Below are 23,977 nucleotides of genomic sequence, written 5' to 3'. Positions count from 1 at the left end.
CCTATTATAATGATTGTATTTAAATATCACCGGTTAACTTGGCGGCGTAAGTATATTTTGTTATGTTTTTAGACATTTAATTTAGTTGCCCTCTGACTCCTTCCACTATTCCCTTTGTAGTATAAAAAAATCAACTCATGAAGCTTCAAAGAACAATATATATAATGCTACTACATCGACGTAGGAGCTAAGTTGTCAAAGGAAAAACACAAAAATTAACAATTCCATTGGCCTCCAGAAGGCCGCGGCCATGGTGGCGCTTTTCAAAAAAAAATTAACAGTTCCATTCTCAACGCGGAAAATACTAAAATTAAAACTTACTAGTATTTAATAATACTAGCAAATATGTTTTTTACGGCAATATTAGCAAGTATGTTGGTATGTAGCAACAAAATATTGGGCTTTTTATAGGTTACCTTTGTTAGCTACCTTTATCGTGCTTGGCCTAACATGGTTTCAATTAAATCAAACAAATTTTAAGAACCACAATAAATGTTAATTAGGTGCAATAAAGAAATAATCTCATTTGGCACATTATCTAGAGATTGACTCGTCTTAAATGTGTGTCTACTGTGTGTGCAGCTGTTATAAGAGGTTTAGCAAGGTGCAAAGCGAGCAACAAGTGTTAAGAGGATGACAAGACCTACCTCCACAGGGCCTCGAGCCTCAGCCTCAGCCTCATGCTGTGAGTCAAAGGGTGGAGTGAGGTCCAAGAACCGAGTAGGACCTAAGATAGGAGTGAAAGTGATGGATGATGGACCCAAGAAATTTTGTCCTCTAATATTATTTTCAGAGCAAGAGAGGGGTTATTATGGTCCGTCTTTCGTATCCAACATGGAGATTCTATATATGATGGGAATATGAGCTAGCCTAACAGAATTCACTGAATGGTGTAAGAAATCAAATTCGATATTCTCTTGTTTTTATGTGGACTGATTCGTTTCGAAGAAGGCTGAAGCCGGAACTATTTTCTATTATTTAAAAAAAATAGAAATACTTCACGGTACAGCCTCACACACCCGATACATCATACATGTTAGGTTACAAAACAAGAGATAAATGCACACGACCATGCAGCACCAGCAACGTACAACTTTTAACTTGAACTTAGATTACTCTCCAAGCGCAAAGGCAGGGGCATCGAAGGTGTCAGACAGGCCGGTGCCGGTCTTGAAGGTGACCTTGTCCGGCGAGGCCTCGGGAACATAGACCTCGACGACGATGAGCCAGAGCATCAGCTCCTTGGTCTTCACACCGGTGATCTTCCTTAGCTTGCCCTTCTCAGCGAACGCTGTCACCTCGGAGGCATAGGACACCGTCTGCTTGATCTTCTTGAACGTGTGCTCGACCTTCTTCTTCCCCTGAACCAGACACATGAACCCTGTCTCGCGGTTGTACCCGAACTCCTGGATGTCCTCCATTGGAAGCAGGCCCTTGGGGAGGCCGAGCTCCTCCAGCAGCTCAACAGACTTCTTCCTGCATGCAGCGTCTCCGATGATGACCTCAGCACCGGCACGGTGGCTCTTGATATCCTGGGACGCCATGATTTACAAATTGAGCTGTGAGTAGCGCCAAGAAAGAGACTATAGTCTATATATGTAGCCGTAAACTGTATGTAGCTAGCTGCTCTTGAGAGCGATGAAGTGTTTGTGTGATTAGGGATGGAGCAACAGCACATATATATAGGCTGGCAGGCAGCTTGTACAGACTACAGAGAAGCAGTGCAACGAATCGTGCAGTCTTGTTTGACTTTCGTTGGCAAAGGGGCGTTGAGCTTGACAACGACCATTTTGGCGTGCTTTCCATCCCGTCCGGCGTGCTGAGCTACAAATTAACTTGGGACCGTTTCTCAATGTATCTAGCTCCAATGAATTGGTACATTATGTAAATTAGTTTAAACTCTATTCGAGGAGCCACCGGTTTAACTGGTGAAAGATACTGAAAACGGAGTCCAAACCACTACAGTAAATTCCAAATCAGCGTTGCCCACCGGTTCACTATAAATGTGGTACTATTTGACATGGCTTCACTTCACCAGTGAAGCTTTTTTTTCCCCTGCTCCACGAACAACTCCCCCAGTGGAGCTGGGGCTATTTTAGTGGACTGTTTGAGAAAATAGGTTCTTATAGTAGTTAAACATACTAAAATGTCTAGAATACCCTTACTCCTCTTCAATTCTTAATCTTTTCCTTACTTTTTTCTCCTTTTTCTTCTTTCTCTCCATACCGCCCTCGTCTAGTTTCTCCCAGCGTCTACAACCTCGCTCGTCCCCCCTCCTAGTGGCTTGTGTGCCCTACTTCAGCGGCTCTTGTACCCTCCCTGACGACCCGCGTGCCCTTTGCGGCAGCTGCGCCCCCCGGTGCTCCTAGACGGTCGTGCCCCATTCACGCCCCAGTGGCCGCCGTGCGCCTTGCCCAACAGGGAGCTATGCCCATACCCTTCCTCATGAACGGTGGGGGAAGTACGACATCAACGCCCAGTGAGGCCCATAGGCGTGGGTTGGAGCCAGATGAAGCCACTATTTTTTGCTCATCTCAGCCCAAAATGTTGTGAGGGCAGGATTCAAGGGACCCAATGGGTGGAGCTGTTTCATATTTCCTCGTTTGGTATGAAATGGCTCTAAACAGCTCTAGGAACCGGTGGTAGCGCTATGCCAGATGAGGTCTGTATTTAAATTTTGCCTATTATAATGACTGTATTTAAATATCACCGGGTAACCTGGCGGCATAAAGATATTTTATTATTTTTTAGACATTTAATTTAGTAGTCCTCTAGCTCCATCCCCTCTTCCCTTTGTAGTATAAAAAATAAAAAATCAACTCATGAAACATCAAAGAACAATATAATGCTACTGCATCGACATAGGAGCACCTTTGTCAAAGGAAAAACACAAAAGTTAACACTTCCATTCTCAATGCGGAAAATACTAAAATTAATACTTACTAGTATTTAATAATACTAGCAAATATGTGTTGTCAAAAAAATACTAGCAAATATGTTTTTTTACGGCAATACTAGCTAGTATGTTGGTACGTAGCAACAAAGTATTGGGTTTTTTGTAGGTTACCTTAGTTAGCTACCTTTATTGGGCTTGGCCTAACATGATTTCAATTAAATCAAACAAATTTTAAGAACCACAATAAATGTTAGGTGCAATAAAGAAACAATCTCATTCGGCACATTGTAGAGATTGACTCGTCCTAAATGTGTGGCTATTGTGTGTGCACCTGTTATAAGAGGTTTGCAAAGGTGCAAAGCGAACAACATGGGGTTGGGGTTTGCTGACCAAGACACCATGTGAATGGTGTGGCGTAGGGGTTTTACAACTTCAAACTATTACTGACATCATGTTGGACAAGGATATATGTCTACCTCCACTAGGTCCTATGTCTTAGACACTACTGGATTCAGGCGCTTTGCCGAGTGCCTAATGCACTCGGCAAAGGCTACTTTGCCCTTGGCAAAATCTTTGCCGAGTGCAGCACTCGGCAAAGAGCCTCCGGTAAAAAATTCGTCGGCAAAGAATTCTTTGTCGAGTGCCTTTTATCGGGCACTCGGCAAAGTCTTTGCCGAGTGCAATCTCGGCACTCGGCAAAGAAAAGTGACCGTCACGGCGTCGGTTCCGTTAGCACATGCTTTGCCGAGTGCCATGTCAGAGGTGCTCGGCAAAGATTTTTTTAATTTTTTTTCAAAATTTCTTTGCCGAGCGCCCTGCCGGGGAGGCACTCGGCAAAGATTTTTTTTATAATTTCTTTGCCGAGTGCCCTGCCAGGTCGGCACTCGGCAAAGATTTTTTAATTTTTTTCGTAATTTCTTTGCCGGGTGCCCTGTCAGGGCGGCACTCGGCAAAGATTTTTTAAAAAAAAAATCTTTGCCGAGTGCCCTGGCCCTGGCACTCGGCAAAGAGGCTAATTTTTTTTGATTCTATATTCACAAACACAGCATATAAGAGATATATATAACATCTGTGACATCACAAACACAATATAGCACATATATATCACATCCATCTCATCACAAAGGCAATACCACATATATATCACATGTCGATCACACAATATCTCACATACACGACATCACAAGCATAATAGGTCCAATATCCATCGAAACAAGTCGATAGTCGATCATAGTGCATCACATGTCCATCAAGCGGTGAAAAAGAGATACAAACTATAGGTGGGGAGGAAACTGAGTGCCTGGTGAAGGAAAAGTGTCGTCGCCTGCTTGCGCCTGAGATGGGTTATTCGAACCCGCCGATGGAGGCTGCATAAAGGACAAGAGATTGCATCTGTTAGAGTGGTCATCTAATGAAAGCACTAGTCGAAGCAATTTGGTTTCATACTCACAGGACTAGCTATAACTGGCGACAGCGGTGGAGCGAACTGCAGCACAGCTACACCGTGCATTTGCCTAAAGTTCTGCAGGAACGTCGTAATCTCCGCTAGCTGCTTGGCCTGCCTTTCCCGCTCGGCCCGCTTGGCCTGTCTTTCCCGCTCGACCTGCTCGGTCCTCGCCGCCAGGTCCCGCAGCTCCTGAGCCGTCCTCTCGTTCTCGGCCTGCAACATTTCAATCGAATGTTTCAGTAATGCAAAGGTAACTAAGTTATTTAAAGATCAATGTACGAAGAGTTAAATGGGACTAACCTGGAGTGCGTCGACCCGCTGCTGTGAAGGGGACGGCCGTTGGCGTATGGCCGGGCCTCCGCTCGGGGTCTGTGCTCGGATCTAGGAGAGGGAGGGAATCTCGCTGGGCTCGAGGGTGCCATCGCCAATCCAGTACCGCCCATGCATCTTGCCTTGTCCGAGCCTCATGACCATCGTCCCATCGATGTCGTTGGTGCTCGGATCTTAGCCTGGCCCATGGACCGACCTTGCCTCCGACACGTACGAACTGATGTGGGTGTGGACGCTCGGGTTGCTGTAGGACTCAGGTGGGTCATCCGGGGTGAAGGTGACAGCGGACGTCGCCTTACCCTTGCGGGCCAGACCATATGCCATGAAATTGGAGATGGACTAGCCACTATGTGACGCCGACTGTGAGAAAGACAACAAGATGATTAGAAGAAACATGCAGAATGGAGCGTCAGAATACTAAAAATTCACGTACCCATGCTTGCTTGTACGCGCCGAGGTTGTGGCTGCCTTGATGGTGTGTGGGGCCTGTCGCTGCCATACGCCGCTCCCGCCCTGCCTCGTGGTCCTAGATATAACCCTCCATGAACCACCTGTCCACGATCATCACCCAGCAGTCCCGATACGACTCGCACCACCATGGAATCATCTACATGTCATAAAGAATTTGAGATGTAAGAAGACCAAATTAAAGCTACTTAATCTCAAAACGAATCAGTATTATTCTTCTTCATTTACCTCAAGGTACTGTTCTCGGGTCAGCGTCCTCTGTCTTGCCTATGTCTTGGTGATCTTCTCACCAAGGTGCGTGGCGTAGTACTTGACGATGCAAGTGAGGCGCTCCTCGTAGTGCATGTCGGTGATTCATTTCCTGGCACTTTTCACCATCACCTTCTCCGCCCTATCCTCTTGTCCCTCTTCACATCTGAAAAAAGTCTACAGACAGACACAATGTATCAATTCATTATGTCAAAAAAAGTCAAATGAATGCGATGTATTGATCAAAGTTGTGCGAGCGAGACTTACCCAGAACTCTCTCCTCACCCGCTCCTGCTTATCTCCACATGCGCCGGGGGCATCTTTGTAGTGGTCCCACGATTTGGCCGGCTCAGTGTTCCCCTTGTGCGTGACAATGCCGGGGTAAAAGTGCCTGCACACAAGACCCAGGATGTGGTTGGGGTTGCGTGAGTCACCAGGCGACACAACCAGCCAGTGCCTGCACAAGTCATTAACAAACATTATTAGTTTTTCTGACAATTTTCAACAGGTTATATGAAGTAGCTGTGATAAAATCTAAAGTTACTTACCTATCCCCCTGGGGGCGGATCACTGGGCGTAGGGGAAGAAGCGGAGGCCCAGGGAGTTTCGAGGGACCTCGCAAGTAGATCCTGGCCACAGCAGAGGAGTCCGAACCAGCTGTGCCTCCAGCCTCGCCGCCCTGCTGTGCCTTGTCTCCCTCGTCATCCGTCTGCCGAACCAGCTCCTCCTCGTCCAAGGAGTCCGGGGTACGGCGCTCCTCCTCCGGCACGTCACGCGGCCTGACTAGAGGAGGCCGGCCCCTCCTGCTGCCGCTACCGCTACCGCTGCTCCTGCCTAAGTTCACTCCCCTGCTCAGGTTCGCTGCATACCCATCAGGGAACATTAACGCCTTGATCCATCGTAGTACTTCCCTCCTTTGTTTGGGTTTCAAGATGAAATCGGCCTTAGGCCTTTTCCAATTCTTGTCGTTTGCAGGAGGCCGCATCTCTTGCTGTGGTCTATCGCACAACGTTGCCAGGTCCACTCTAGCTTAGGGTTGTCCTTAGACTTGTCAGTGTCCATGAGTGTTGCCCAAAGTGCCTCGGTAATATTCTTTTCAGTGTGCATTACATCAATGTTATGGGGCAGTAGGAGGTCATCGAAATAGGGGAGCCTCGTCAAGCCGGACTTATGAGTCCACATGTGTTGCTCACCATATCCCACAAAACCACGTTCTTCATTGGGCACGAGAGCATCTATCTGAGCATGAACCTCGGCACCAGTCTTCAAGTGCGGTCTAGGGTCCGTGACTGCGACACCTTTCCTAAAGTTCTTGGTGTCTTGTTGGAATGGATGGTTGGAATCTAGGAATTGACGATGTTGATCGAACGACGAATACTTGCCACCCTCCTTCAACCAAATGAACCTCACAGCTTCCTGGCATATTGGGCATGGGAACTTCCCCTGAACACACTAGGCGCTGAATAACCCATATGCCAGGAAGTCATGCATGGAGTATTGGTACCAGACGTACATTTTGAAGCTTTGCTTTGTAGCTCGGTCGTATGTCCATACCCCTTCATTCCAAGCTTTGATCAATTCATCAATCACAGGCTCCATGAACACACCCATATTCTTCCCCGGGTGTCCAGGAATTATCAACGTCAAGATCACGTTATGTCGTTGAAAGGCGACGCCAGGGGGGAGATTGAGGGGGATAACAAACATGGGCCAACATGTGTAAGGGGCGGCCATCATGCCATAAGGATTGAACCCATCTGTTGCCAGCGCGACACGTACATTACGAGCCTCATCGGATTTTAGACGATGTTTGTCATTAAAGCTGGTCCATGCTTCACCATCAGATGGATGTACCATCTTGTCAGGATTGTACCGTTTGCCATTCTTGTGCCACGTCATCTATTTCGCGGTTTCCTCGGTCATGAATAGCCTTTGAAGCCTCGGCACGAAGGGAAGGTGCCGTAAGACTCGGGCGGGTATCTTAAGCTACCTCTTCTGGCCACCACCATCACCAGACTCTACCTCCAGGAACCTAGAGGCTTTACACTTCGGACAGTACTTTGCCTCCTTGTGTTCTTCCCGAAATAGGACACAACCGTTTGGACAAGCATGTATCTGCTCATACGTCATCTTTAGTGCTTTAAGGAGCTTATGTGCCTCGTACATGGTCTTTGGCAACATGTGGTCCTTTGGAAGCAGGGTGCCAACCACGGCCAACACCTTATCGAAGCCTTCTCGACTCATGTTCAAATTGGACTTCAACCCCATCAAGCGACTAATGGCATCCAGTTGAGAGACCTCAGAATGAGCGTGAAGGGGTTTCACCGCCGAGTCCATCATGTACTTGAACGCATCTACGGCTGCCTACATCTCCGCCTCCTCACGTCCTTCAGCAAACTGTGCTTGGTGAACGTCATCTACCATGTTTGCTACCCCGGCATCAGCATCGAAAGCCTCGACGCGTGGTCTCACCACCTCCTCTCTCATACGATCGGCTTCACCATGGTGGACCCACCGGGTGTAGTTCGGCGTAAACCCATTCTTGTGCAGATGTATACCCATGACTTCCTGGTTTTGCATTCTCCTGTTACCACACTTGCTGCAGGGACACAAAGCCATTTTCGGGTATCTAGCGGCCTTGCCAAATGCACGCTTCAAGAAACGATCGGTCTTGTTCATCCATTCAATGCTAGCATCACCCTGACTTGTCCGGCCCGTGTACATCCACTGACGGTCCTCCATCCTCTAGCATATATAACATCTCCACAGGTGACAATCAATTGCATCTACGCGGTGTCCCTACTCTCTAATAGGTGAGGATAGGTCCTAATCCCACCCGCGGATGCGTAGATGAGGTTAGTTTCCATGCTCCGCTCCTATCCCAGATAGAATTTCGGCAGCACCTCCCCGCTGTTCTCCCGATACACGTCCTGCAAGGGAGAGTGTGTATCCGGAGAACAACAGAGGGTGATGCCAAAACACCGTCTCGGGCCAGAGCGGACCATGGAAACTAACCCATCTACGCATCCGCGGGCTGTCCAAAAAACGTGGACAATTCAAAACAGATACGGTCGCAGATATGCAAAGATCTGCATACCTCCAAAGATATCTCTTTCAGACGGGAGACGCCTAACTGGGCTACACCGATCTACGACGACAGACAAGCGGAAAAAGAGGTGATTTATACCTAGGGTGTCGGTGAAGTCAGGCTAGCGGGGCAGTGGCGAGTCGACGCAGTGGCGAGGCGACGCGGTGCAGGCAGACCCGTGACGCCGACGAAGACGATCGGGGACCTCCGGGTCACCTTCGACAGGTCCTGCTCTGCAAAAGAAGAAACACGACACTATAAGTTTAAAATTTCGGCAGCACCTCCCCTGCACGGGGAGGTTTCCAAAACCTACAAAAAACAACGGCACGAAGGCCGACAATCACAAACGGCACGAAGGCCGATAAGCACAGCGGCACGAAGGCCGACATCACAACGACATGAAGGCCGACAAGCGGAGAAAGGGTGGATATACCTTGCCCACGCTCGTAGGCGGTTCGGTGACGGTAGGGGCGTCAGCGGGACGGGCACACGGAGAAGACGGCCGAGGCACCTCCTCCTCCCCTCCACGTCGGCTTCCTCCCCCTCTCCCCTTCTCCTCCTCTTTCCTCTCCTCCTCCTCCTTCCTTTTTCTTCTCTTTTTTCCTTCTCCTTCTTCTTCCTTTTCCTTCTCTTTCTTTCTCCTCTTTTTTCTTCCTTCTTCTTCCTTCTTCTCCTCCCTTCTTCTTCTTACTGCTGCTTCCTCATCCTTCTTCCAAGTCAGCGGCAAGACCAGGGGAGCACGGGGGCGCGCGGGGCCGGCGCGTGCAGGGGAGGACGGTTGCGCGCGGCGGCGGTGGCAGCACACGAGGACGGCGGTGGCGGGCCGCGCTGACGGCGGCGGGCAGCGCTGACGGCGGCGGGCAGCGCTGACGGCGGCGGCGCGCGCCTGGGAGCCACGCAGCCGGGCGGCGTGGCCGGGCTAGGGGTGCTCGGGGGGCAGGGGATGCAGGGGCGGGGGCGCGCAGTGGCGGGGGCTCGCCGGCGTGGGCGCGCCGGCGCGGAGGAGTGGGGGTGGCGGCGACGCGCGCGTGTGAGAGCTTCGCGTGCGGGCGGCGCTACCGGGCAACGCTTGCGCGGGCAGGCGGGTGGGGGCGGCGTGGGCGAGCGGGCGGGCAGGCGGCGCTGGCGGGCCGGGGATGCGCGGCGGATCGGGGGTGGCGGCGGCGCGCGCGTGTGCAAGCTGCGCAGGCGGGCGGCGCTGCCGGCGGCGGGCGGGGGCTGCGTGGGCGGGCGTACGGCGCTGGCGGGCCGGGGATGCGCGGCGGAGCGGCGGCGGGCGTCGGGACTTGCTCGAAACTTGCTCTGGTTCACATGTGGAGATGTCTGGGTTTTAGGCATCCGACGTCACAACTTGCTCGAAACTTTCTCAATTTTTTACCACGGCCTCCGCATGTGATAACAAGACACCTCGACAAGTTTCGTGATTTTCGGACTTCGTTTGGATTTTATATAATTTAAATACACTTTCCCCGCAAGTACCTCGTCATGTTACGACAACAAGATGCTCGTAATTTCATATGAGTTCCTGGATACGGCCTCAACATACGCTAAACATCATGAATACCATTTTTTGAATGACCAAATTCCATTATTGCATGTACCTGCAGTTCAAATTTGGAATATTCGAAAAAATTCAACGAAACAAAAATAATTAAGGAAATATAGTAAAAAACTCAAAATTGTTCCAAATTTTGAAATGGAGATATAATTACTGTAGCAAGGCCCCACAAAAAAATGGGACCAAAAAAACAAAAAAAAATTGCCGAGTGCCACCCTTGGCACTCGGCAAAGAATTAAAAAAAATAAAAAAAATTCTTTGCCTAGCGCCAAACGGCGGTGCGCTCGGCAAAGGCTGACGGCAGGTGGCCACCGTCACGCCGGCCACCTTTGCCGACGGCCGGAATTTGCCGAGCGCCCAGCACTCGGCAAATTTTTTTTGCCGGCGACCAATCTTTGCCGAGCGTCCAGCACTCGGCAAAGGCAGATTTTTGCCGACGGCCAATCGGCACTCGGCAAAGGCAGATTTGCCAACGGCATTTCTTTGCCGAGTGCCGCTGGGTCTGGCTCTCGGCAAAGACTGTCTTTGCCGAGTGCCCGATGGAATACACTCGGCAAAGTAGTTCTCTCCGGTAGTGAGACTCCTACCATGGGTCTACATTTGCCATCCATAACTTACAGTGTTAGAGGATGACAAGATCTACCTCCGCAGGGACTCGAGCCTCAGCCTCATGCTGTGAGTCAAAGGGTGGAATTAGGTCCAAGAACCGAGTAGGACCTAAGATAGGAGTGAAAGTGATGGATGATGGACCCAAGGAATTTTGTACTCTAATCTTATATAGAGATTCGTTGACATGTTTCCAAAACAAGAGAGGGGCTATTATGGTCCATCGGTCCTATCCAACATGGAGATTCTATATATGATGGGAATACGAGCTAGCCTAACACAATTCACTGAATTGTATAAGAAAGCAAATCAGATGTTCTCTCGTTTTATGTGGACTGATGCTTCTTTTTGAAGAAGGCTGAAGCCGGAACTATTTCCCATTATTTTAAAAAAAAATCGAAATACTCTATGGTACAGACTCACACACGATATATCATACATTAGTTACAAAACAAGAGATAAATACACACGGCCATGCAGCACTAGCAACGTACAACTTTTAACTTGAACTAGATTACTCTCCGAGCGCAAAGGCAGCACCATCGAAGGTGTCAGAGAGGCCGGTGCTGGTCTTGAAGGTGACCTTCTCCGGCATGGCCTCCGGAATATAAACCTCGACGACGCTGAGCCAGGGCATCAGCTCTTTGGTCTTCACGCCGGTGATCTTTCTCAGCTTGCCCTTCTCAGCGATCGCCGTGACCTCAGAGGCATAGGACACCGTTTGTTTGATCTTCTTGAACGTGTCACTAAGTCAAATAGTATTTGTAGGGGCGGCTCTACCAGCTTTGTAGGGGCGATTTGCTCAGCCGCCCCTACCAAACGCTTCTACAAATCATATATTTATAGAGACGGTTCCCACACCATTCCTACAAATCGATTTGTAGAGACGGTCGGGGACGGCTGTATATTGAGCCGCCCCTAGAAAAAAGGGGCAAAAAATAGCAATTTTTTTTAATCCGAGAAGGTCCCCACCGGGAGCCACACAACAACTCTATGGTTGCAGCATTTTTTCACGATTTTTACATACTTTGCGTCCGCTGGGATTCGAACCCACAATCTCTCACTCGAGCGCAAACTCCTCTGTACCTCACGATGACTTGTGTCTACGATTCATTTTAGTTCCCCACATATTATACAAAACTGAGCATAAATTGATTGTTTGAGGCCATAAACTAATTCAAATGAAAAAGTTGTCACCTACAAAGTTTTATAACTTTTTAAGATCTACAACTTTCATTTTGGTAGTTTCTCCATCCGAGGTCACTTATAAAATTTGAATTTCAAATTTAAGAAATTCGAACGTAGTTTTTCATGACAAGATTATTTCAAATGAGAAAGTTATCAACTACAAAGTTTCATAACTTTTTAAGATCTACAACTTTCATTTTTACTGTTTGTCCATCCGAGGTCGTTTAAAAAATTAAAATTTTAAAATTTTAGAAATTCAAACATAGTTTTTCTTGACAAGATGATTTTAAATCAAAAAGTTGTCAACTACAAAATTTCATAACTTTTTGAGATCTACAACTTTCATTTTGGTTGTTTCTCAATCCGAGGTTATTTACAAAATTTCAATTTTAGTGCTTAATTTTTAATACTCGGTGTCTATTTGTAGGAGTTGTTCAATATTGAGCCGCCCCTATAAATCTAATTTGTAGGATCGGCTGGGTATAGAGCCGCCCCTATAAATCGGGTCATTTGTAGGGGCGACTGATAACACCGGACGCTCCTACAAATCTATTTGTAAGGGCGGCTCATTTGACAACCATTTGTAGGGGCGGCTCAATATAGAGCCACCCCTACGAAGAAAAAGAGACGTTGCCACAAATCGTTTTTGTAGTAGTATGCGCTCGACCTTCTTCTTCATCTGCACTAGCCAAACCCTGTCTCTCGGTTGTACCCGAACTCTTGGATGTCCTCCATTGGAAGCAGGCCCTTGGGGAGGCTGAGCTCCTCCAGCAGCTCAACAGACTTCTTCCTGCATGCCGCGTCTCCTGCGTTGACCTCTGCACCGGCACGGTGGCTCTCGATATCCTGGGACGCCATGATTTACAAATGGAGCTGTCAGCTGTGTGTAGCGCCTAGAAGAGACTATACGTAGTCGTATACTGTATGTAGCTGGCTGCTCTTGAGAGTGATGAAGTGTTTCTGTGATTGGAGATGGAGCAACAGCAGCACATATATAGGCAGACACAGGCAAGCTTGTACAAACTACAGAGAAGCAGTCCAAGACGACGGACGTGCAGTCTTGTTTGACTTGGTTGGCAAAGGGCGTTGAACTTGACGAGGACCATTTTGGTGTGCTTTCCATCAGGTCTGGCAAACTTGACCGTTTCTCTACGCACCTGAAAAAATCTAGCTCCAATGAATTGGTGCTTGTAAATTAGTTTAAACTCTATGCGAGTAGGCATGTTGGTTCCTCATATTTTTACACCGTTCCATGTCTCCCAATAACTGGTTATTAATATTTTTAACCATGGTAAAATTTCTCTTATTTAAATTGAACCAAGTAGGTCCATATTAATCTTTGGGCTGCCGCATTTTTGTCATCATGTCGCCTTCTGCGGGTTTAACTGGTGAAAGGTACAGGGGCCCAAATCACTAAAAATTCCTAATCAGTGTCGCCCACCTGTTCATCATAATGTTTTTAAATTTCGCTGATTATAAAGGTTGTATTTAAATATCTCCAGTGAACTTGGCGTCAAAAGTAAATTTTGCTATTTTTTCTAGACATTTATTTTAGCCATCCTCTACTCCTCCCCCTCTTCCCTTGTCTTATTGCAAAGCACGAATTTGTTTGCTAACATAAGTAAATTTTTTAAACTTCTCCATGCATCATTTGAGTACTCGTTCTAGGATCCAGCATTACAAAACTATTGCATGGTGCTACTGAGGCTTGGTTACCTTCAAGCAATTTCATGTAATATGTACAAGATGTTGGACCAAATAAAACTAATTTTATGTAACAACCGGGCATATAAAATTTCAGATTTTAATTTATTATTAGACACACTTTCTTTAGAATAAAATTTTTCCGAGAACTAGATAAGATATTAGAACAAACAAAGTATACATTTTTTTCAGAAATTCTTTCAAAACAACAGTACTGACGTACACTTATATAGACAGGCAGGTTCGTCTAAACCTGTTCCCAACAATGAATCTGATAACAAGTTTAAGAGAAACAATACGCTCTTCAACAGGACACAGAAACCCTAAAGGCCAGCGTATAGGAGTACCATCCATTTTTCATGTATTATTAGAAGCACCCATACTTGGCCCCTCATCGATGGCGGCTGCTCTTAATGCTGCAGAAATACACAAATTTTGTAAATATGAATACATTGGGTTGTCAAACCAATAATCTGCACTCGAAGAACAAGTAAAACCAAACACACAGAGCAACAAATTGCTTTAGAAAACAAAGCAGGCAAATGTATACTGACTTGTTATATGCATCTCCTATCATTTAACAACCAGCCAACCACACTTTTTTATTGGAAGAAGACTGACTCATAATTCAGAAAAACATCTCCCATCTCAAAAAAAAAAAAAATTCAGAAAAGCATCTCCGTTTACTTAGCATAATATATCATCCTAAATTCTTATATTGTTATTATACCAAAATTGACAGATCATAGACATTAGCAATGTTCATGTAGGTGGTGTCAATTTAGTCTCCCAGCTCATCCTTCATAACAGGTCCTCCTAGGCGAACAGGTTTCTTGATAGATCTAACCAATTTTACGAATAGAATGATCCATAACAAAAAAGAATTTTTTGCACAACTTTATGTTATATTGCAATAATTTACTCTCAAAAAATGATAATTCTTGTACATACGAGGGCGGCATGGACTCGATGAGGCGCAGGCACGCGAGTTTGTCCGGCGGGAGGCGGAGGAGGATCTCTTCCACGTCCATCAGTTCCGGCGGCCAACGTGGTTTGCGTGGTGACGGTGGCGCGGCCATGCTGTTCGATGGGCGAGCGTTTGGTCAGGGGTTCCGTGGGTGCGAGGGGTTATTAACTTATTATATGGTCCGTCCGATTCAACCAGGTCGTATACTCGTCCAACACGGAGATTCTATATACGATGGGAACACGAGAATTCACTGAATTGTATACGAAATCAAAAAATTAAGAAATACTCCACGGTACAGTACAAACTCACACAAATGATACATCATAAATGTTTGGTTACAAAACAAGAGATAAATACACACGGTCATGCGGCACTAGCAACGTAGTGCTTTTAACTCACTAGATTACTCTCCAAGCGCAAAGGCAGGGGCATCGAAGGTGTCAGACAGGCCGGTGCCGGTCTTGAAGGTGACCTTGTCCGGCGAGGTCTCGGGAACATAGACCTCGACGACGCTGAGCCAGAGCATCAGCTCCTTGGTCTTCACACCGGTGATCTTCCTTAGCTTGCCCTTCTCAGCGAACGCTGTCACCTCGGAGGCATAGGACACCGTCTGCTTAATCTTCTTGAACGTGTGCTCGACCTTCTTCTTCCCCTGAACCAGCCACATGAACCCTGTCTCGCGGTTGTACCCGAACTCCTGGATGTCCTCCATTGGAAGCAGGCCCTTGGGGAGGCCGAGCTCCTCCAGCAGCTCAACAGACTTCTTCCTGCATGCAGCGTCTCCGATGATGACCTCAGCACCGGCACGGTGGCTCTTGATATCCTGGGACGCCATGATTTACAAATTGAGCTGTGAGTAGCGCCAAGAAAGAGACTATAGTCTATATATGTAGCCGTAAACTGTATGTAGCTAGCTGCTCTTGAGAGTGATGAAGTGTTTGTGTGATTAGGGATGGAGCAACAGCACTTATATATAGGCTGGCAGGCAGCTTGTACAGACTAGAGAGAAGCAGTGCAACGAATCGTGCAGTCTTGTTTGACTTCGTTGGCAAACGAATCGTGCAGTCTTGTTTGACTTCGTTTGGCAAAGGGGCGTTGAACTTGACAAGGACGATTTTGGCGTGCTTTCCATCCCGTCCAGCACGCTGAGCTACAAATTAGCTTGACCATTTTTCTACCAATGAATTGGTACATTATGTAAATTAGTTTAAACTCTATACGAGTAGCCAAGATACTGAAAACAGGGTCCAAAACACTAAGGTCCTGTTTGGCACGGCTCCACTTCACCGGTGAAGCTATTTTTTTTTTTTGGCTTCGGCTCCATAAACGGTTCTTCTGGTGGAGCTACAGCCGTTTGGGTACCCCGTTTGGCAAAACAACTTCTTGTCGTGGAATGCCCTTCTTTTTCCAATCCAATCCCTATCTTCTTCCCCTGTCTCCCAGAGACTGAATGCGAGGATCGACGGGACGTGTCCATTCCTTTGACAAATGCGAGTATGCGACTACTCCTACGACCCCGTTCCCCTACGGTCGCGGGGCATGGACGACCTCGCGCGTCGGCGGCCACGCCCCTAGCGGCTCGCTTGCCCCGACCGGGCCCCGATAGCCCACGCGGCCCGGTCGTGCCCCGGCAACTCATTCACCCGGTGGTGCCCCAACGGCCAGCGCACCCCTCCCCTCAGCCGTGCCCCGGCGGCCTGCGCGCCCCATGCCCCAGCCATGCCCCGGCGGTCTGCGCGCCTCAGCCGTGCCCTGGCGGCCGCATGGCCCGGCTGTGCCCCGGCGGCTCGCTCGCCCAGTGGCCCTCTGGTCCCGGCCACGCTTCCCAGTAGCTCGCTCGCCCAGGCAGCCGCGCGCTCGGGCGGTTCGCACGACCTTTTCTTCTCTCAGCGCGCTTCTTTCTGGGCAGGGGTAGAATGGGCTCGGTCCTAGCCGGCGTCCACGTGTACGAGGTGAAGCCGAGTGAAGTCACTATTTTTGGCTCCATCCCTCCTCAACCCTGTGTGAGAGTAGGTTTTTAGGGGCTTCACTAGTGGAGCCATTTTATTTTACTCTGTTTGACAGAAAACGGCTCTAAACGGCTCCTGAAGCCGATGGAGAAGCCGTGTCAAACGAGGCCTAAATGTGGTACCGTTTGGCACGGCTTCACTTTATTAGTCCAGCTCCACGAACAGCTCCCCAGTGGAGCTAGGGCTGTTTTAGCGAACTGTTTGAGAAAATAACACCTTATAGTAGTTAAAATGCTAAAATGTCTAGAATATTCTTACTCCTCTTCAATCCTGACTTATTTCTCCTTTTCCTTCTTACTCTCGAAACCTCCCACGTCTAGTTTCTCCTGGCTTCTACAACCTCGCTCGTCCCTCCAAGTGGCCCGTGTGCCCTACTTCGGCGGCTCACGTGCCCACCCCGATGACCCTCGTGCCCTTTGTGGTGGCTGCGCGCCCCGCCGCTCCTAGACTGTCGTGCCCCATTCACGACCCGGTGGCCGCCGTGCGCCTTGGCCCAACAGGGAGCTGTGTCCATGCCCTTCCTCAAGCACGGTGGGGGAAGTATGACATCAACACTCAATAGGACTCAAAGGCGTGGGTTGGAGCCAGTTGAAGCAACTATTTTTGGCTCATCTCAGCCCAAAACGCTGTGAGGGCAGGATTTGAGGGGCTCTATGGGTGGAGTTGTTTCTCATTTTACCTCGTTTGGTATAAAATGGCTCTAAGAACATCTTCAAGAGTGCCCAATAATCCTTCCCAATCCATGATTTTTGGAAAAAAAATGAAAAAAAAATCATCTCCAACAACTCCAACAACTCACCTCCCAATCGTTTGGCACTTGGGAAAAAACCAGCCCTTAAACGTAAAGATGCGCGGACTCAAGGTTGCTCCCACACCCGTATACTGAGGCTATTCTAAAGGTGGAAGGGCGGGAAAAGAATAAAGAGTAGAAAAAGGCATTCTGATGCAATGTACAAGGGAGAAAAAATATATACAAGTGGTTAGGATAATTTAGATATAGTATAGGATTCCAAATGTAAAATTGTCTTCTATATTTTAGGTTAGGGTGAGCATTCAATTCTCGGTTCAGTTTCAGTTTGGTTCCCTCGGTTATTGATGAAATTCGGTTCCTAGAAAATGGGAACCGATCGGTTCCAAAAAGTTTTAGGAACCAAGCATTTTGGTTCTCGGTTATTTCGGTTCGGTTCTGGTTCTAACCGAAGTTTTTCAGCAAAGGTTAATACAACAAAAAAATATGCAGGTTTTAAAGCAAATTTAGGCAACACTGCCTCTAATTTAGATAATAATAATTGATAAGGGAACCATAGTAATATAGTAACAGAAATACATAGCAATTCAGTATGAGACATTACACAAAAATCAAACATAGTCTTACAAAATACAAGTAAGTGAAGTACAATTCATGAATTCTTTCGGTTAATTCGGTTATACGAGAGTAGGAACTGAAATTTTCCCGGTTATTTTGGTTCCTCAAAATTTGGAACCGAATAAGGAACCGATTTTTTCAGTTTGGTTTCGGTTGTTTCGGTTCAGTTTCTCGGTTTCGGTTAGTTATGCCCATCCTGAATTTTAGGAGTAAACTATTGGAAATTGTTGGAGATGTTCTTATTCATTCCACCCAATACTTTTTGGCGAGTTGGAAAATTCCATGATTTTGGGAAAAAAAATTTTGGGAACTCGAGATGCTCATAGAAAAGCCGTGCTCATTTCCTGTTAAACATGTTTTGCTCCTAGCAGCGGAAAATATGTAGCTAACAACGTTCATTTTATGTTTGTGGAGTAGTATCATATAGCTTGCAAATTATCCTGGCACATATGTACACCAAAATAGTCTCGTTTACAGATTGTTCAGAAGCTAAACATGTGTTGATTCAATATGTCAAGTAGACCATTATAGTATCTTGTTTTATAGACACTTCTGGAAAATAAAATTTCCCTACAAGGAAATACGAGATACCGACAGGGAAATTAGGAAATGAATTTTTCTGTCGGTTTACTGACAGGAAAACACCGACAGAACAAAGGCGACAGAGAAATAGAATTTGGCTGTCGGTTGTTCAAATTTTCTGCCGCTAGAGCCATTTTCTTGTCGGTACGGCGTCGATAGAAAATTTTGAGGATGTCGACAGGATAATTCAGACATATCAGATTTAGATTTCCAGAACTGTCGTAGCAACCCGACAAGGAAATTGGCGGCCATCGTTAGAACAACACATGAACCAACAAGAAAAATATGATATATAAAACAATTTCAGTTTTAATTTAAATCAATCATACAGTAGGTCACAGGTGCATCAATGAGACCATCAGTTAGAAATATTAAATATATGATAATTGGCACAAACCATCAACATTATATACAGAATCTATACATATATTCTCTAAATATTTGGCATCCATACAAGAGCTTCACTATGGGCGCTGGTTTTATGCGTCTGCGGAACAACGCGCACATTTTTGGGCCGGCTGAGAGGTTAGTGTAGCCCAGGCCCAAGTTGGCTGCACGATTGGGTCCCCAGACCTCGTTGAACTGAATTTTTCTATCGGTGAGACTAAGACACACATGGAAATTAGATATTTTCTGTCGGTGGTATAAAAATGACAGAGAAATAGATTTACTCTGTAGGTTTTCTTATTTTTCTGTCGGTGTCTAGAACCTGACAGAAAAAGTCATAATTTTTCTGTCGGTGCAAGTCAAACCGAAAGGGAAATCTTAGTTTCCAGTAGTGAGAGCACTTAAAAGTGGATACAAGTCATATCAAGCTTTCAGCAAAGGCACATTATGTTAATTTTTATTATCAGAACTTTCAGCAGATAGGATCCCTAAATAATTTATAATGGAAGCAAAGGCACATTATGTTAATTTCACCCTTGTTACTCTATGGAAGTAGGAAAAATATATGCAATCAAATTAGTAATTAGTAGAATCTGAAACAAACCTAAAATTTTGGTTTAAAGTTCTTGAGCTCCTTGTTTAGAGATTGTTGGTTGTTATTACATAATAGCATTGAGGCCTTAATGCAATTAGCTAAATGTATAACTCGACAGGCAATTTGATTGATCGCTAGAGCTTGCCTGCCCCTTTGTCCCGTGTACCTACCATTCAGTTTACACACAAAGGAGATCTAAGGTTCAGAACCATTCAAATCACATAAAGGAGGTCATAAGGTTCAGAGAACAATATGGTAGACTACATGTATCCATGCACTCAATCGTTTGGCAAGCAAGAAATAATTGTTTCCAAGTATACTAAAATAAATCAAGCAAGTTATCAGATTAATTCATAGGTTTGGCACTTCAAACACAGTTTTGAATAAATAAACAGTAAGCCTGCTTGGCTGCTGTGTGGACGTGTGGTACAGAGCAAGTACAGGATATTCCTGAGTCCTCTGTAGTAACCTGGAACTATTGAGCAATAACTTTTACTGAACAACAGCTTGCACTTGCCAATGCTGCGTGCCATCAATACTCTCTGTTGCTGGCTTGCTGCGCATCCCTCTGATTCACCGCTTCATATAGCAGTCTGTCGCTTCTCTATTGGCACCTTCAGACACCAGCCACTGAATCTCTGCTTCTTTTTCTCTATTTGCATGGGAAATGCTTATTAAATCACTTCAAATTAGAAAATACAGTTCTGATTCTGTGAAATTTTGCTTGCAATATATGTTAAATTGTGACCTATATTTTAAGGGGGTTCTCTGTTCTCAAGTTATAGTTGTGCTGTTTTAGATAGGTCTTGGCATATCTCTGAGAAATTTTGAAGATTTGTTAGTGGATTTGGTCGGATGAGCCATGGATAGGATTATTTCGGTTGCCATTGCGGTGTTACTGGTATTAGGAAACGGTTTTGGTGTGGTTATCTTTCTGCACTTGGTACAAAAAAATATTCTTAGCCTGAACTGACAGCTAGCTGTAAACACGATGATAACTACTCTAGGGCCTCAGACAACACAAGTGTTCATTTTCATTTTCTTTTTCTGTTAATTGCAGAGAGTTTGGTGGAGGCAATGCATGATTTGAGAGAAGATAAGTGTGGTCACTTTTGGTAGTGAGTGTTGGACATTTCAGGCTTCTATGTAGGCGTGCAAAGATTTGATTTTAGATATGACTTTTCTATATATTTTTTTATGGAGAGACTTATTCGTGACATGTTTCACATTTATGTGACGCTAACATTGATCTGTATTGACTTTGTTATATTATTTATTTACTTCTTCTGAATTTTCTTGATTTTTCCTGATTGTTTGAAATATTTTTTGAACTATCAAAATAGCATAAGGCCTTGATTGGATTTTTTTAAATTTTAACACTTTTTGTAAACTAATTTTAAATCTAACCCTATTTTTTTTTTAAACTAACACTTTTGGCCGTGCCTATTGCCATGGCGCGACGAAAAGCATATGCCGCGCCATGCATGGTGGCGCGGCGGGTGGCTGACGTGGCGACGACCGGAAAGGCTGACCGGTGACGTGGCAGGGCCTGCCGCGCCACCGATCTTCGCGCGGCAGTGCCGCGCCCTGATCCGTGGCGCGGCAGAACCGAATAAAAGCCCCGCGGCCAGTCCCGCCTGCCCGAGCAGCAAGCTCGCATGGCCGTCGCGCCCGCCCGCTCTAGCCCGCCGCCGAGCACGCCGGCCGCCGCGCCACGAACGCCAGCACGCCACGGCCGCCAGCCGCCCGGTGTGGCCGCCGCACCCTCACGCCGGCGCGCCACCCCCTCCGGCCACGCACGGCGGCTGCCCGCCGAGGCCAGCGCCCGCGCCTCCCGGCCCGGTCTAGCGCGCCACCGCCGCGAGGACGAGCGCCGCTGCCGCGAGGTACTCCGCTAGTGTATTTGTTGATTGAATCGACATTGTTAGTATAGTAAGTTAGTAAAATAAATAAAGTTAGTATAATTAGTAAAGTATAGTTAGTATAGTTAGTAAAGTTGGTTAGTTTAGTTAGTATAGGTAATATAGTAAGTTAGTATAGATAGTAAAGTTAGGTAGTTTAGTTAGTATAGTTAGTGAGTCTAGTTATACATTGGATTTAGTCTAATTAGTTGTTGTAGTTAGCCTTGTATAGATGTTCATATTAGATTAGTTAGTATAGTTATAGTTAGAATAGGTATTAATATTACTTTGGACATTACGTACGATGATTTCGACAACTTTTTTTAAGTTTCTTGAAATGCTTTTGCATATGGATTGTTGTGTTAGAGTTTTATACGGAGGAAGTGTTAGGAGAGAAGATGGTATGTTTGAGTATATGTAAGAAGAATTGGAATGGTTTGATGAACCTCCTAGCTTCAATAACCTTTGTGTCTGTTTGAATGCAAAGTTTGGCGGTGATTTCACACTGAAGGAGAGGTTTGATACTAGGAAGACTAGGGCACGCTATGTCCTCATGCCCTTGCGCGACTCTGCTCACTGGTCCCGCTACACTAAGGTGCTTCAAGGTTCCAATGTGCCTATAGCTGAGGTGGTGGTGGAGAATAGGTACAGGATGCAGGGTGTTCAGGACGGCCCATCCATTGATGGTTTTGGAGGCAATGAACAAGAATTAGGGATCGAAGGGGAAGCAACTCAGGATACCATGGATTTGGATGGTCAGTTGACGCAGGAGCAGTTTCATTCAACTGCAGTAGGCTGTATAAGCAATGACTTCGATGTGAATAAGTTCGAACGGGAAGAGGAGGAGCAGGAGGAGGACAGGATCGGTGATGTAGTTACCAGTGATTTAGATGATTTTGATGATGACCAAGGAGGTACAGATGCTATGCCAACACCGGTTGATGCCATGCCTGTACCGGTTCATACTATGCCATTACCAGTACCAACTGAGGTTTTGCATGGTATCTAGGCTCAGGGTAGACTAGTCACAAATTTGACAGCAGATGATACCCCCTATGATTCATGGGCCAGAATTAGTGAAGCGCAGCAGTATATTCCACCACCACCTTACACAGCGACTGAGCTTGAGCAACTAAGGTTGATGAACATACCTTTCAGGTGTGTTCCGAACTATAGGGATGTCATCATGACGGATATGGCAGTTTGTGACACCGGTCTCTAGATGTGTAGGAAATCATTGTATCACCATGAGAAAGAAACCCTTAGGAAGGGAATGATATTCAATACAATGTTAGAGATGAAGCTCTTCCTTCAAGACTATGTTGTGTACCACCATAGGCCGTACACCGTCACTCATTCAGACTAGGAGTTGAGGTACCACGTGATATGCAAAAATGGTTGTATGTGGAGGTTAAATGCACGAAAGAGATAGAGTGATGGCAAGTGGAGGATAAGTAAAGTTGTCAAACCCCACACTTGCCTATCAAATAGGGGGAAGGAAAATCATCAGCAGCTCACTGCACGTTACCTTGTGTGTCGTATATTGGGGCTCGTTGATGACAATAATGACATTTCGGTGTCTTCTTTACAACAGTCCATATCTGGATTCGTTAAGTACGATGTGAAGTACGGAAAGGCTTGGCGTGCTAAGCAAATTGCCCTAGCGATTCAATGGGGTAGTTGGGAGGAAGCGTACAATATGGTGCCTCGCATCTTATGTGCAATGCATTACTACAGCCCTGGCTTGAAATGGTTTGTTGACACTGGAGGGATGTGTTTTTGGGACCCGTTGAGGCATGTCCTCTATCGTGTGTTCTGATCGTTCGCGCAAACGGAACATGCATTCCAGTTTTGTCGGCCAGTCATACTTATTGATGGCACTTTCCTGATAGGAAAGTACAGATGCACCTTGATGATGGTTGCTGCTGTTGATCCTAAGGACCAGATAGTACCTATGGCTTTTGCTTTGGCAGAGGGAGAGAACAATGAATCGTGGTCATGGTTCATGCGGCTTCTATGTGTACAAGTGCTTGGCCCATCTCGCACTATATGTTTGATCTCGGACCATCACCAGGGCTTCTTAATGCTATAGATGGGTTCCTGCCTCTAGTGCATAGATGGTGCATGAGACACTTTGTCGCTAATATCTAGTGGTGTCAGCGGAAGCAGGAGGTATGTGACAAGGTAAAGGCTCTATGTTGTGTACGTACAGAGCACCAGTTCAAGGAGACAAAGAGAGAACTAGACAAGATGGTAAATAAAGTGGGAAAGGCCTGGTTAAAGGCGTAGATGGAACAGAAGGCTCAGTGGGCGTTAGCATATGACGAGGGGGGTTTCAGGTATGGCATCATGACCACTAACTCCTCGGAGTCCTTCAACCGTGTATTCATCAGAGTTTGATCATTGTCTGTGTCTAGAATTGTTGAGTTCTCCTTTCATAAGTGCAACGAATATTTTGTGAAGAGGTGGGAACTTGCACAGAGGAATATAGTTGAGCAGGGGTGTTTTGGAAAGGCCAGAGCTGAACATTTGAAGGAGGCCAAGGAATTGGCCAAGCAGCACACCGTCGAGCCATATGGACCCCGCCGCCATATCTTTAGTGTACGAGGCAAGGGTGGCACAAGTTTGGGCGG

At 46.4% G+C, this 23,977-nt stretch overlaps 4 protein-coding genes across 4 annotated transcripts; all 4 read right to left on the bottom strand.

The window, feature by feature from the left end:
* Positions 1-1,112: 1,112 nt before the first annotated feature.
* Positions 1,113-1,617, bottom strand: LOC136525218 (uncharacterized protein At5g01610-like). Its single transcript, XM_066518207.1, has one exon. It carries the CDS (start codon positions 1,542-1,544, stop codon positions 1,113-1,115), a length of 432 nt encoding a protein of 143 aa, XP_066374304.1. The 5' UTR covers positions 1,545-1,617.
* Positions 1,618-9,195: 7,578 nt separating this feature from the next.
* On the bottom strand, positions 9,196-9,816 carry LOC136525965 (actin-binding protein wsp1-like). The gene has a single exon (XM_066518774.1). The coding sequence runs from the start codon at positions 9,814-9,816 to the stop codon at positions 9,196-9,198; it is 621 nt and encodes a 206-aa protein (XP_066374871.1).
* Positions 9,817-11,156: 1,340 nt separating this feature from the next.
* On the bottom strand, positions 11,157-12,688 carry LOC136525964 (uncharacterized). The gene is made up of 2 exons (XM_066518773.1): positions 12,525-12,688; positions 11,157-11,388 (listed from the first exon to the last, which is right to left on the bottom strand). The coding sequence occupies exons 1-2, from the start codon at positions 12,686-12,688 to the stop codon at positions 11,157-11,159; spliced, it is 396 nt and encodes a 131-aa protein (XP_066374870.1).
* A 2,178-nt stretch (positions 12,689-14,866) lies between these two features.
* Positions 14,867-15,419, bottom strand: LOC136529796 (uncharacterized protein At5g01610-like). Its single transcript, XM_066522860.1, has one exon. It carries the CDS (start codon positions 15,337-15,339, stop codon positions 14,908-14,910), a length of 432 nt encoding a protein of 143 aa, XP_066378957.1. The 5' UTR covers positions 15,340-15,419; the 3' UTR covers positions 14,867-14,907.
* Between the last annotated feature and the right edge of the window lie 8,558 nt (positions 15,420-23,977).

Source organism: Miscanthus floridulus, chromosome 19 (assembly GCF_019320115.1).
Source record: "Miscanthus floridulus cultivar M001 chromosome 19, ASM1932011v1, whole genome shotgun sequence".
NCBI lineage: Eukaryota > Viridiplantae > Streptophyta > Magnoliopsida > Poales > Poaceae > Miscanthus > Miscanthus floridulus.
This window is presented reverse-complemented; position numbering and strand designations above follow the sequence as displayed.

What these genes read in the sequence shown, in the direction of transcription:
- LOC136525965 (XM_066518774.1), bottom strand. Translation starts at nt 9,816, where the DNA reads ATGCCTAAAACCCAGACATCTCCACATGTGAACCAGAGCAAGTTTCGA.
- LOC136525218 (XM_066518207.1), bottom strand. Translation starts at nt 1,544, where the DNA reads ATGGCGTCCCAGGATATCAAGAGCCACCGTGCCGGTGCTGAGGTCATC.
- LOC136525964 (XM_066518773.1), bottom strand. Translation starts at nt 12,688, where the DNA reads ATGGCGTCCCAGGATATCGAGAGCCACCGTGCCGGTGCAGAGGTCAAC. An exon ending in GGGTACAACCGAGAGACAGG is followed by an intron (nt 11,389 to 12,524) that starts GTTTGGCTAGTG and finishes TATTTGACTTAG; the next exon opens with TGACACGTTCAAGAAGATCA.
- LOC136529796 (XM_066522860.1), bottom strand. Translation starts at nt 15,339, where the DNA reads ATGGCGTCCCAGGATATCAAGAGCCACCGTGCCGGTGCTGAGGTCATC.